The 13,560-nt window shown below is 40.0% G+C and overlaps 2 protein-coding genes across 2 annotated transcripts in view; both read left to right on the top strand.

Annotated features, from left to right (window-relative positions):
* The window catches only part of POP5 (POP5 homolog, ribonuclease P/MRP subunit), a 250,079-nt gene that overhangs the window by 32,185 nt on the left and 204,334 nt on the right, over nt 1-13,560 (top strand). The window lies entirely within an intron of this gene.
* The window catches only part of SPPL3 (signal peptide peptidase like 3), a 144,919-nt gene that overhangs the window by 119,883 nt on the left and 11,476 nt on the right, over nt 1-13,560 (top strand). Inside the window, exons 4-6 of the mRNA XM_050748082.1 lie at nt 4,078-4,197; nt 4,940-5,018; nt 5,930-6,042. Coding sequence (XP_050604039.1) covers nt 4,078-4,197; nt 4,940-5,018; nt 5,930-6,042 — 312 coding nt within the window. The remainder of the gene's footprint in view (nt 1-4,077; nt 4,198-4,939; nt 5,019-5,929; nt 6,043-13,560) is intronic.

Genomic DNA, 13,560 nt, shown 5'->3' with positions numbered 1-13,560 from the left:
GAACTTAAAAATGGAGAAATCTCTTTGTAATTGAATGTTTCTCCCTGCAGGGTGCCCTAGGGTATTTGACCAAAAGACTGGGTAATTATTACTTCGGATTATAATAATGTTCCACCTATCTGGGCAACTCGAAACACATGGAAGTAAGACGAAGAGTTGATCAGGCCTGCCAGGAACTATGGCACTCAACTCATTAGAAAGCAGAAAAGTAAAAGTGAAAAAGTGAAGACAGTAATGAAAGAGCACTATGTGCCCACCACCAGAATAGCTAAAATTAAAAACCTTGACTATTCCCAGTGTTGATGAGGATACACAGCAACAACAAAGAACCCTCTCGCATTATTGGAGAGCACGTGTTAGTATGGTCACTTTGGAAGGCAGTTTGATGTTACCTACTAAAGGTGACAATGTAAGCACTCTTGGACCCCGCAGTGTCACTCCTAGTTATATATGCAACAAATACAATCACATGTGCGTCAAGTCATGTGCAAGAGTGCCTAGAGCAGCATTATTTGTAATAACCAAAAAATTGGAAACAATCCACATGTCAGCCATAGAACGGCTAAGTAAATTTTACTGTATTCATACAGTGAAAACAAGTGAACTTCTATAGCTACATAAAACAGCATGGATGATTCTCACAAATAACATTGAGTGAAAGAAGCCAGACACAAAAAATTAACTACATAACTCAGTGTATATAAAATTTAGGAAACAAGCAAAATAGTATTTAAGGAATTGCATGCTTGGGTGGAAAACGTGTCATAATTCAGGATAGCAGTTCCCTTCAGGAGAATGAGAGAGAGAGAGAGAGAGAAGTGATTGAGAGGGACGCAAAGGAAGATTTCTAGGGTTGGTTTGTTTCTTGACTTGAATTGTATTAAATATGTAATAATTCACTGAACTCTACATTTTTGTGCTTTTCTGTGTGTGATGCTTCACAATAAAAAAGGTTAGAAAGAAAGTGACAGGAATGGGGGTGGAGGGCAGGAGTTCCCTCCAGGTCCTCTGTTTTCCCCTGACCTTGTTCTGACTTCTGTATCTGCCCCCAAGAAGCCAATATAGAAACTTACTTTCCCGTGGCACATCAGTCCTTCATTTAAGTAGTATTAAGTGTAATTTTAAAAAGAAGCCATGAACACCCCTGCCCAATTATCTGACATCTTCAAGTCTTTTACTAAACTGCAGTTATAATTTATTTGAGTTATAGAGATTGATGGAGATTTATAGTTGGGATTCTCATCTTTAGTAGAGACACACATTTTAATCTCCCTGCTTAGATTGTAAACTTCATGAGATCTGGAAATGACTTTCTTTTAATCCCTCCTGTTGCTTACTATATATATAATAAGTGTTCAGCAAATAGTCAAAAGCATCCTTCTTACAGGGAGGTGCAAAATCAGTAATTTTCTTAACAGTTACTGGTTTATTGCTCAGTGTCTATTTCATACCAGACATGCATTTAGCCTGTAGCCATGTTCATTGAATGTTAAAAATAATGTTGCTGTACAAAATTTTTAATTCCATTACCAAGCCTATTTCCTATGTTGATTTTTGCCTTAAAGATAATGCAATTGCACTTGCGTATGTCCTCCCAATTGTGGCTACTCTGTTTTTGCTTTGCTCAGTTTTGCTTTGTTTTTAGGTCACTGGAGTTTGGCTAAAATTTCTAATTAATTACCTCCTTCCCCTTCAAGACCTTTATCTCCAGAACTTTAGGAGATGCAGTACTGAAGTCATGGACATTGTTTTAGGTAGCATATTGTCAGGAACTAAAGGCACTTTGCTTGCCCTGTGACATTGCCTCCTGGTTCAAAAATCTGTGGTTTAAAAAAAAAAAAAAAATCTGTGCATTCTAATATTCCAGAAAGGTCCTTTGTATTCAATTTTGCATTTAATTGCAGACTGAACTTTTAAAATTTAGCTTTATTATAAACAAATGCATCTCTTAGATACCTCACCACTGCAGGCTTTATTGTAGCTAGTCATTTAATTTTCTGATCATACTTTGAACCAGTATGATCTGTAGACTGTACGATGCTTTGTTGCTATGATAAACAGTTATTTATTTGAGAAACCATTATTTTATGTAGTGAAAGGCACTGAAAATCTGTATCTTCCTCAAGCAGTTCTTTGAACTACTGTAGAGCACTTACATTTAAAAACTATTTAGGTAAAATGTAGTTAGAGATTTCATAGAGTTTTGTCTAATGGATACACTTCCCAAAGTGATCCATGGGCCAAACTGGATGGATTTGACTAGAGGCAGGTCAGACTGCTTCCAAGATAATTTGTGTTTGTCATGGCACATAGTTGACTTTTCCTAAATTGAACTGCCCTATTCCTAAGTGAATTACTTCACTCATCTACCTAGTCCCTGAGAAGCAATTTTGTTTTATAGATATAGTTAATCAAAAACCCTAAATAGCTCTTTTGGGGACAGGCAAATTTAAATACCTAAGAGAAATTTTGTTGATCATTGCAACCCTTTGTGTCTTGCTATGTTTATCCTGGTTACATATTTTATTTGTAGCCTTAATATAATGAAGAGACTTTTTTTTTTTTTTTTTTTTTTGCCTTTGACTCCTGAGCTCAAGTGAGCCTCCCACTTCAGCCTCCCAAGTAGCTGGAACTACAGGCTCAAGATACCATGCCTAATTTTTTTTTTTTTTTAAATTTTCTGTAGAGATAGGGTCTCCTTATTTTGACCAGGCTGGTCTTGAACTCCTGGCCTCAAGTGATCCTCCTGCCTTAGCCTCTCAAAGTACTGGGATTACAGGCATGAGCCACTGCACCCAGCCTTTTTCTTCTATTATTTCATTATTATAGATCATATGAAGATTTCTTTGATTCCTTTTGTGCACTTTTCTTTATTAATGGTTCTCAATTCTAGATGCAAAATACAGTTTTGTGAGGAGTTTTTAGCTGGGCCTAACCCCTGTGATTTCATTTAATTTGTCTGGGTTTGGACTTTTTTTTTTTTTTTTTTTCCCCTGGAGACAGAGTCTCGCTCTGTCATCCAGGCTGGAGTGCAGTGGCGTGATCTCGGCTCACTGCAAGCTCCACCTCCCAGGTTCACGCCATTCTCCCACCTCAGCCTCCCAAGTAGCTGGGACTACAGGCACCCATTACCACGCCCAGCTAATTTTTTGTATTTTTAGTAGAGATGGGGTTTCACCATTCACAGGCTGGTCTTAATCTCCTGACCCCGTGATCTGCCTGCCTCGGGCCTCCGAAAGTGCTAGGATTACAGGCGTGAGCCATCGCGCCTGGCCTGTAATTTTTTTAAAACTCTAATGGGAAGCCAAGAATTTGAGAACCCCTTTGCTAAATCCTACTCTAGCCCAAGAGATTATTTTCCCCCATTCATCTCCTATTCTGGTACCTTTAAATGTTCCCATAAAATATTTTTTTTTTTTTAAATATTGAATAGATACGGGGGTCTCACTGTGTTGCCCAGGCTGGTCTTGAACTCCTGGTCCCAAGCCATCCTTCCACTTCAGCCTCCCAAAATCCTGGGATTACAGGCTTAAGCTACCACATCTGGCCAAATAAAATTTTTCTCATTTGCTGTTTTCAGCTATGGCTTCTTGTCCTCCTCTCCCCCTATCAGCCAAGTCAGTTCTCAACTATTAGCAACAATTGGAAAGCGTGAAAATGAGTACATTAAACCCACCGGTGATGAGAAGTCCTTTTAGTCAATGGGTTTAAACCACCTCTTTTACCAAACCTATGTGCAAGACCACAGATTTACTCAAATTGACTAATCTGGGTTTTTACTACCTCTTTTTTGTTCTTGGTGGTGGTTTGGATCCTGTCATCCAGATGGTTAACACCAGGAGGTAGTAGTTCACTTCAACAAATATTCTTGAGCGTCTACTGTAATGAAAGCACCATGAAGAGAACAAGGAGCTCATAATCTCATTAGGAAAGGAAGACTCGTAGGGCCTGGATAATCCATGTTTTACATATAATCCCTAGAACTGTCTGCATTTTTGCAAGTTAATGTATATGAAGTACATAGGCACAGTGCCTGTTGCATAATAAGTTATTAATCTGTCTGTTTTTCTCTTTCAGGCATCCAAACAATTGACTCTACCCAGGCTCTGTTCCTTCCGATTGGAGCATCTGTCTCTCTTTTAGTAATGTTCTTCTTCTTTGACTCAGTTCAAGTAGTTTTTACAATATGTACGGCAGGTAAATATGAGTTTCTCTGTCTAGTCTTAACATACTAAAAGGAAAATTTTTCACCTTTATCACTGTTCAAAAATTAAGATTTATATACCATGTCATGTAAGTTTTTCTTCATAAATCTTGGCTTCATCTCTTCCCTCTCAACCGTGCCGCCCTTCCCCAACTCCTTCTTGAACCACTTCATCCACATCATCTGTTGAGACCTGCCCACACAATTTCAAAGAAAGGCTGGAGATGTGAAAATGCAGGGATTTTATCACACCAGAGCAATATTGCTCTGCTTTGGCTGTGGCGCCTTTTCTAGATTACTAGTAGTTTACCAGACGGTTGAGCTTGGCATAGAGGTCATTGTCAGCCTCTACCCACGTTCTTGCAGGTAGAAACATGGATAGCTAATCAAAGTGATTGGACTGTCAGCTCTTTGATGTGTTTTCAAGCTAAGCATTGATGGAAATGTTAAAAAAAAAAAAAATCATCAGCAAAATTCTACAAGACTTGTTAGGAGGTCATCCCATGGCCTGCTGCTGTTTATCTTTTAGAAAACTTACCTATGCTTTCCCCTACTTCAAATCAGGTACTTTTTTTATTGAAGAGGTTTTTTGTTCAGTATTAAAGGGGAAGATATTTTTCTTCTCTAGTCAATTAACTGTATCCACTTGTCTAGTGTTTTGGGGAATGAAATTTCTATAAGTCATGCCATTTTTCTTCTAGTTGTTTAAAAAAATTATACCTTTTCTTTCTCTAGTTCTTGCAACGATAGCTTTTGCTTTTCTTCTTCTCCCGATGTGCCAGTATTTAACAAGACCCTGCTCACCTCAGAACAAGTAAGGAATTGGGACTTTCCTCTTAAATTATAAACTTGTATATATTTTTCTGTCATATTTGATAGCATTATTAGGAGTCTCAATTTCTGGTATTGGCTGGAGCACAGAAATGCCAGAAGACCGGGAAGTGAGACATTTGATCTTTAAAACCAGAAGCTAGTACTTCCTTTTGTACCTTCTCATGTCAGAGGAAATACAAACAAAACTTAGGAAGTCTGAATGTGCTTCCTACTTAGATCTTTGAAAGATGAGCAGTTTTTTTTTTTTGAAACAGTGCTTTCATTCCTTTACTGTAAGTTGATGAAATATGAGAATAGTGGTTAAACTCAAACATTCTTCTTTGCCTTTGGTCTTAGGTGGCTTGGATATGCTACCTACTTGCATTTAATCCTAGTATTCACACTTTAACTCAAACTCATTGCTGCACAGAAACAAAATTCTGTGCTAATGGAGATGCTGAACGCACTTAGGAAACCAGTCACTGGTGGCAGCTGATGTTCCCAGGAATTAGTGATAACAAAAAGATTTACCATCTTCTAAATAGAGTAATACTATCTTTGGTAAATGCGTTGAATTGTTGGCATTTCTTCATTTTGTTTTCCTCATAAGAATAGAATTTCCTCCATACTTACTAGCTTTTCCAGAGGTCGATATTGTCACTTCAAACTTCTAAATGCCACTGTTGATAATTGGTCCCAAAAAGACATTTTCAGATGGTGCAGAGGTATATTCCTGTGAGTTTTCCATAAGTTTCTCCAAAAAAGGATTGAGTATTTTGGATTTCAAACTGTCTTGGTATTGTCTGCTATTCTAATCCAGCCATCATGAACTCTGATCATGAAATACCAAAGGAGAGTTTGGTTATTGAATAAAGTGTGCCCACTGTCCAATAAGCGTTGTGTGTTTTCCAGGATTTCCTTTGGTTGCTGTGGACGTTTCACTGCTGCTGAGTTGCTGTCATTCTCTCTGTCTGTCATGCTCGTCCTCATCTGGGTTCTCACTGGCCATTGGCTTCTCATGGATGGTAAGTGACTAATTTGCGACAAATTGTAATTTTCCTTTATAGAGTTTTATAGATATTTGAGGATATTCACAGAGATGTACAGCTGTCACTACAATCAACTTTTAGAGCATTTTCACACCCACCCCCGCCAAAACCAATGAGCAGTCATTCCCCTTACCCACCACCCCACCCCAGCCCCAGGTATCCACTAGTCTCTACTTTGTTTCTATGGATTTCTCCATTCTGGACATTTTCCATAAATGGAATCATACATTATGTGACCTTTTGTGTCTGACTTGTTTCACTTAGCTTGTTTTCAAGGCTCATCTATGCTGTAACCTGTATCAGCACTTTTTATGGCTGAATACTGTTCCATTATATGGATACACTAATTTTATTTATTCATTTACTGATTATTTCCACTTTTTAGGCTATTATGAATGATGCCTCTTTGAATATTAATGTACAATGTGCAGACTGTGCTTTCTTATATAAATGGAGGCTTGGCCCAGTGGCTAATGCCTGTAATCCCAGCACATTGGGAGTCTGAGGCAGGAGTATCACTTGAGACCAAGACCAGTCTGGACAACATAGCAGGATCCCATTTCTACAAAAATAAAAATCTTCTGGGCATGGTGCACCTATAGTCCCAGCTACTTGGGAGGCTGAGGTGGGAGGATCCCTTGAGCCCAGGAGTTCAAGATTACAGTGAGCTATGATCATGCTACTGCACTCCGGGCTCAGCAACAGAGTGAGACCCTGTCTCTTTAAAAAGTAACAGTAGGCCAGCACTTTGGGAGGCCGAAACGGGTGGATCACGAGGTCAGGAGATCGAGACCATCCTGGCTAACACGGTGAAACCCCGTCTCTACCAAAAAAATACAAAAAAATAGCCGGGCGAGGTGGTGGGCGCCTGTAGTCCCAGCTACTCGGGAGGCTGAGGCAGGAGAATGGCGTGAACCCGGGAGGCGGAGCTTGCAGTGAGCTGAGATCCGGCCACTGCACTCCAGCCTGGGCGACAGAGCAAGACTCCGTCTCAAAAAAAAAATAAAAAATAAAAATATAAAAAGTAACAGTAAGGGCCGGGCCCGGTGGCTCATGCCTGTAATCCCAGCACTTTGGGAGGCTGAGGCAGGTGGATCATGAGGTCAGGAGATCGAGACCATCCTGGTTAACATGATGAGACCCCGTCTCTACTAAAAATACAAAAAATTAGCCAGGCGTGGTGGCGGGTGCCTGCAGTCTCAGCTCCTTGGGAGGCTGAGGCAGGAGAATGGCATGAACCCGGGAGGCAGAGCCAAGATCGCACCACTGCACTCCAGCCTGGGCGACAGAGCGAGACTCCATCTCAAAAAAAAAAAAAAAAGTAATAGTAAGGAAATGGGATTAGATTGTAATACAATGTATCATATTATGCTCTATATATATCACGTTATATTACATATACTATATATAATAATCTGCATTATGTACATGATATACATCATACTTTTATGTAATGATGTAGATATGTATTAAGGATGAATACCTAGACATGAAATTCCTGGAACAGAATTCTTGCATTTAAAAAATCTATACCTAATTATTATACTGCGTTTCAGATAGGCTATAGTAGTTATGCTCCAACCTGTAGCATATGAGAATTTCTCTTCGTTGATGATAAGGATGAAATAATAATGACAGTAAGACCTTGGATGAATTAAGTGCCTTTTATGGATTAGACAGTCTGCTAGGTGTTTTACATGGATTATCTCTTTTAATCCTCAGAACAACTCTTTGAAGTAGGTACTGCTGTTTGTTCCCACTTCAAAAGAGTAAACAAAGGTTCAGAGAAGTGGCTCATCCCAGCCACAGACCCGTTATGTAGAATTCATACTTACCATCAAAGCATCTTGGAGGCTGTTTCTGAAAATCACCCATAATTTTCCTAGTCTTTCCCTTAAAACCTTTTTTTTGGGCAGGGAGTTTCGCTTTGTTGCCCAAGCTGGAGTGCAATGGTGTGATCTTGGCTCACTGCAACCTTCGTCTCCTGGATTCAAGCTATTCTCCTGCCTCAGCCTCCCAAGTAGCTGGGATTTCAGGCACATGCCACCACGTCCAGCTAATTTTTTTTTTTTTTTTTTTTAGTTTTTAGTTTTTGTATTTTTTAGTAGAGTTGGGTTTTCACCGTGTTGGTCAAGCTGGTCTCAAGTCCCTGACCTCAGGTGATCCACCTGCCTCGGCCTCCCAAAGTGCTGGGATTACAGGCGTGAGCCACCACACCCAGCCTTTTTTTTTTTTTTTTTTTTAATAGAGACGGGGTCTTATGTTGCCCAGGCTGGTCTTGAACTCCTGGACCCAGGAGATCCTCCCACCTCGGCCTCCCAACATACACAGGCATGAGCCTCCCCCAGCTTTTTGTTTGGTTTGGTTTGGTTTTGAGACAGGACCTTACTCTGCTGCTCAGGCTGGAGCACAGTGCATGGTCACTGCTTACCCAACTCTTGAGCTCAAGCAGTTTCACACCTCTGCCTCTCAAGTAGGTGAGACTCCAGGCACAAGCCACCATACCCAGCCCATTTTTTTATTATTATTTTATAAAGATGGGTCTCACTATGTTACCCAGGCTGGTCTTGAACTCCTGGCCTCAAGCAGTCCTCCCAAGTGCTGGGATTGGGCCAGTGCATTGGCTCAAGCCTGTGATCCCCGCACTTTGAGAGGCCAGATGGCAGGATCGCTTGAGGCCAGGAGTTAAAGACCAGCCTGGGCAATATAGTGAGACTGCATCTCTACAAAGCACTGGGATTACAAGCATGAGCCCCGAGGCCCAGCCCCTTGAGATGTTCTTAAACTTTTCTTTTAAACTGTATCATTCTGTTTCCACCTTTTTTCTTTTTTGAGATGGAGTCTCTCTCTGTTGCCCAGGCTGGAGTGCACTGGTGTGATCTCGGCTTACTGCAACCTCTGCCTCCTAGGTTCAAGTGATTCTCCTGCCTCAGCCTCCTGAGTAGCTGGGATTATAGGTGCCCGCCACCACACCTTGCTAATTTTTTTTTTTTTTTTTTTTGGTATTTTTAGTAGAGACGAGGTTTTGCCATGTTGGCCAGGCTGGTCTTGAACTCCTGAGCTCAGGTGATCCACCCACCTCAGCCTTCCAAGGTGCTGGGATTACAGGCGTGAGCCCACTGCACCCAGCCTCCACTTCCTTTATATACATTCCTTACATTTCCACAGTTCACTTTCATAATCTCAGAAAATTTTTATCTAACTGCTCTGCCCCACAAAGTAAAATCCTTTAAAAGGGATTGTAAACTGTCCCCTTTTCCTTTCCTTTGGTGGTTCCAAAGGGAAGAAGGTTAAAATATAAAGACAGTTAATTTTATACTACTCGTAATTCTGAAGAATTTTTAAGGGAAGAATTTGAAAATCTGGAGTACAGGTATGGATTGCATCTATTCCTGTTACCTACTCCAAATAACCATAAAGCTACTCCAGACTTTGGAGACAAAGCTCTTCGGAACCAGTGCCAGGTCTGGGAGGCTCCTCTGCACTCCACTAGGCAGTGTTTCCCTGCAGCTCTGGGGCTGTGCTGGCTCAGAGATAATGGGGTTGATGTTCATCATTGTCTGAACCCAAAGCCACCCAGAGTGATGCTTGCTGTCACTGCCTCAAGTTCGGAGTAGCTAAGTTAGTCAAACAGTTTCTAAGTACTGATCTTATAGGCTATATATACTTGGTATGACTGATGTTAAGTTTGCTGCATAGTATTTGGTCCATTGTTTGGGGTTTTTATTTTTAATTTGTTTTAGAGAAAGGTTCTTGCTCTTTTGTCCAGGCTGCAATATGGTGACATGATCCTAACTCACTGTGACCTCAAGCTCCTGGGCTCAAGTAATTGTTTGGATTTTTTTTTTAGAAGATATTTGCATCAAATATATGAATTAACTCAAAACCAAGGATGTTCTGTTAATGGTCAATTTGGCTAGAATTTGACAAAAAGGATTGTCAACTTTTTTTTTTCTGGATCCAGAATCAGAATCAGAATCAGAAAGAAATTTTAAACTTTAAGGAAAACAAAAAACTTGTCCTTCTGCACCTAGGAATTTTTTTCCTCGTAAGTGACTTTGACCAGTACAATGATTTGAAATGTCTGTGTGTCAAGTTAGTAAAATGCCATAAGAAACAGTATTCTGTGGAAACAAACTAGCAATGGTATTGCAAATTGTAAAACATACAAATATAAGTTATACTTACAATTTTAAAATACATTTGTTCAAAAAGACAAGATTATAGTGATGGAGAACAGCTCAGTGGTTGGCAGGGTTTGTGTGGAGGAGTGGGGTGACTATAAAGAAAAAACACATGGGTTTTGGTGGATGATGTGACCATTCTCTATGCTGAGCATGGTGGTGACTCTGTCAACACATGTGGGAACTTTCGTAGAACTGCTACATCTAAAGAGAAACTGTCAATGTTACTGTTCAGGCCGGGTGCGGTGGCTCATGCCTGTAATCCCAGCACTTTGGGAGGCCAAGGTGGGCACATCACCTGAGGTCAGGAGTTCAAGACCAGCCTGGCCAACATGGTGAAACCTCGTCTCTACTAAAAGTTCAAAAATTAGCCGGGCGTGGTATTGTGCACCTATAATCCCAGCTACTCGGAACGGTGAGACAGGAGAATCGCTTCAACCCAGGAGGTGGAGGTTGCAGTCAGCCGAGATCACACCACTGCACTCCAGCCTGGGCGACGGAGTAAGACTCCGTCTTAAAAAAAAAAAAAAAAAAAAAAAAAAATTTACTGTTCGGTCATTTTAGAAATAAAATGTTAAATATATTTTTGTTTTTTTATAAATATGTAAATCTATTTTCATAGTAGTTATTCAGTGCTTTTTTTTGAGTGTCTACCATATACCAAGCTATTAAAACAGTTCCTTGAGTTTGCAGACCAAGTTACCCTCTAGACTATACAGACCTTTGATGACACAGACAGGGAAGGCAAAGTCAAAATCATCCATGCCCGTCTGTGTAGTAATTCACCTTTGCTGATTTTGACAGGTTTGGTCGTTTGTTTAGCATCTTGTATTCCCTTATATAAACATGTGCTGTGATTGTTTGCTTCAGTACTAGAGAACCCACTATGCATATAAGCAGTCTGAAGTGCAATGGCTACAATTTTTAAGTGGCTATCAAACCTGATTTCCCAAATCAAGTATTAATTAGTGGTTTCAGTAGCTTGTGATTTATGTTACGATACTTCAGTGCTTCTGGAAGTTGATGAAATTACATTCAAAGTAATACAAGTTGCTTGCCAAGCTTATGGTAAAAGGCTGGCTAAGTGCTGATTCTATAAGGACTAGTTATTATTAAGAGTGATAAAGTGACAGCTGTGTGCATTAGACTTTTCCTGAGAGTAGCACTTGTTGAATTCTGCAAACAATGATTTGTTAATTTAAAGTAGGGAAGAAGTGATTCATGTATAAACTGAGCATGAAGGGGATTCTGAAAAACTTTAGTAAAACCTAATCTTTTAAAAATATATATTATACAATATTAAGGAATCTAGATCATGATAATTATTGGAGCACAGAGAATAAATTTTAGTCCAAATCAATCTCATATCTTTTATGATTATATCCCTTAAATCTTACCTAGTCCAGTGGCTTCCTGAGGAGGAAACAGGCAGATGTCTCTCTTACTGTTACGTCTGAACAGTAACTATTCAGAAATTCCGGTTAGTTGGTTAGAATCTAAACCACATTTTTTCAGTGCATGTAAGTTGGCTGTTTGGATGACTGTGAACCACATATTCCCAAGAGGAACTGTTTTATGATGGTGTCTTTAAATGACAGATTGAGAGACCACCCCCATAACGATGCACTTAAATCCACCTAAACAAATGTGGAATGAGACGCTGAAAGCACCAGATGCTGCTGGTTTAAAGTAATGTAAAGCAGTAATCACCTAAGCAGGATGATTAGTCTCAGTGCTAGCAGACGCAAAGCCCATATTATGACAAATGAAATTTTAACTGCCTTGAAGTCTCAGTCTGCCATGTGGTCTGAGTTTCTCGGTAATCCCACTGCTAACTTTTTGATGGTTCTCCTTTCTTGAATCTCTTTATTCTTGTGTCCAGACACACATGATACTATTTACATGTTTTGCTGAGGGTTTAAAGTGCTTACTAAGCTGCTGACCCAAAAAAGATGAGCTGTCTCTCAAACAATAAGCAGTGTGGTCTTTCTACCCTCAGCTCTGGCCTACCTTAGCATTGCAGAGAACAGAAAAAAATGCCTGTTTACTAATAGTATGTTACCAAAAAAAAAGTTTAGCTTGGTGGAAAGTGACATTCTTTTCACAGCCATTGGAAACACACACTTTAGAGCAAGTTGGGAGAATTTTCTTCATTGTTCTTCTGCAGACAGGTCTGGGACAGGTTTATCAGACTCACTAAGGGAGGAATGGGGTGAGCACCTCTGTAAGACATAGTAAAGGGTCGTTTTACTATGCGAGTCTCTTCCTCTAGACTGTACAGTTGATAGAAAATTGGCCATAAAGGACGAACTTTTTGTTCCCAGTGGCCACTATCAGAAGTACATTTCCATTGGAAAATTCACTTCATAGTTGAAATGTTTTGCTGAGTGTTCAGTGAGGCTCCCCTAAACCCTAATTAGAATTTTACCATGTTTTCTATCATTACTGCAGTTTCCCAGTATTATCCACGGATCTCTTCTTCCTCCCAGTTTGCACTGGTTGAACCGCCCTTGTGACCAAGGATGGAATTTTTTCTCAAAGAGAGCCTTTGAGCTTTTCATTTGTTTCTTGTGTTTGACTTGTTTTCTGCTGTCACAGTAGTCTAGCTTTCTAGCTATACTGTGTAATACACTGAAATGTGTTGCTCTCTGCCATGAATATTATCTTTCAGACTTCTGCAGAATCTGAAATCATCTTGTAAGCAGTGATATGATATTTGGTGGCTAGGTTTTTTAAAATTAGTGTTTCTTAATTAAAGTCTGTTCTTTGAAGTTAATTTAGAGTGAAAACAGGATGATAAATTATTTTCAGGGCTACACTAAGAAGTATTAACATTAAGAATGGACTTCAGGATTTTCCCAAACTTAAGTCCAGGGCTGTTTTGTCTACTCTCAGTTTCATCTGGCAAATTAACCTTTCAGATTTGGGAAGACTTGAAAGAGTTCGACCTATGGGTGATGGCATGTGAGCTAAAAGCTGATGAATATTGAGCACGCACCCCTAGTGATCAAGGATCATAGAACGTGAATTACAGTCTATCCGCTGCCTAGTTCAGGGACTAACAGAGTCTTGACAGATGTCTGATTCAGTCCCCTCGTTTTATAGCAGTTGCTGCTAACCTATGATTAGAACATGTTTAGGGCCAGAAATCTAACAATTGATATTTTGTTTTAAAATGCTACACAGGCGGTGGCTCACGCCTGTAATCCCAGCTCTTTGGGAGGCTGAGGCAGGCAGATCACCTGAGGTCAGGAGTTGGAGACCAGCCTGGCCAACACGGTGCAACCCCATCTGTAGTAAAAATACAAAA

Source organism: Macaca thibetana, chromosome 11 (genome assembly GCF_024542745.1).
Source record: "Macaca thibetana thibetana isolate TM-01 chromosome 11, ASM2454274v1, whole genome shotgun sequence".
NCBI classification, from domain to species: Eukaryota; Metazoa; Chordata; class Mammalia; order Primates; family Cercopithecidae; genus Macaca; species Macaca thibetana.
Note: the sequence above shows the minus strand (reverse complement) of the source record. Positions and strands in the feature narration are given on the sequence as shown.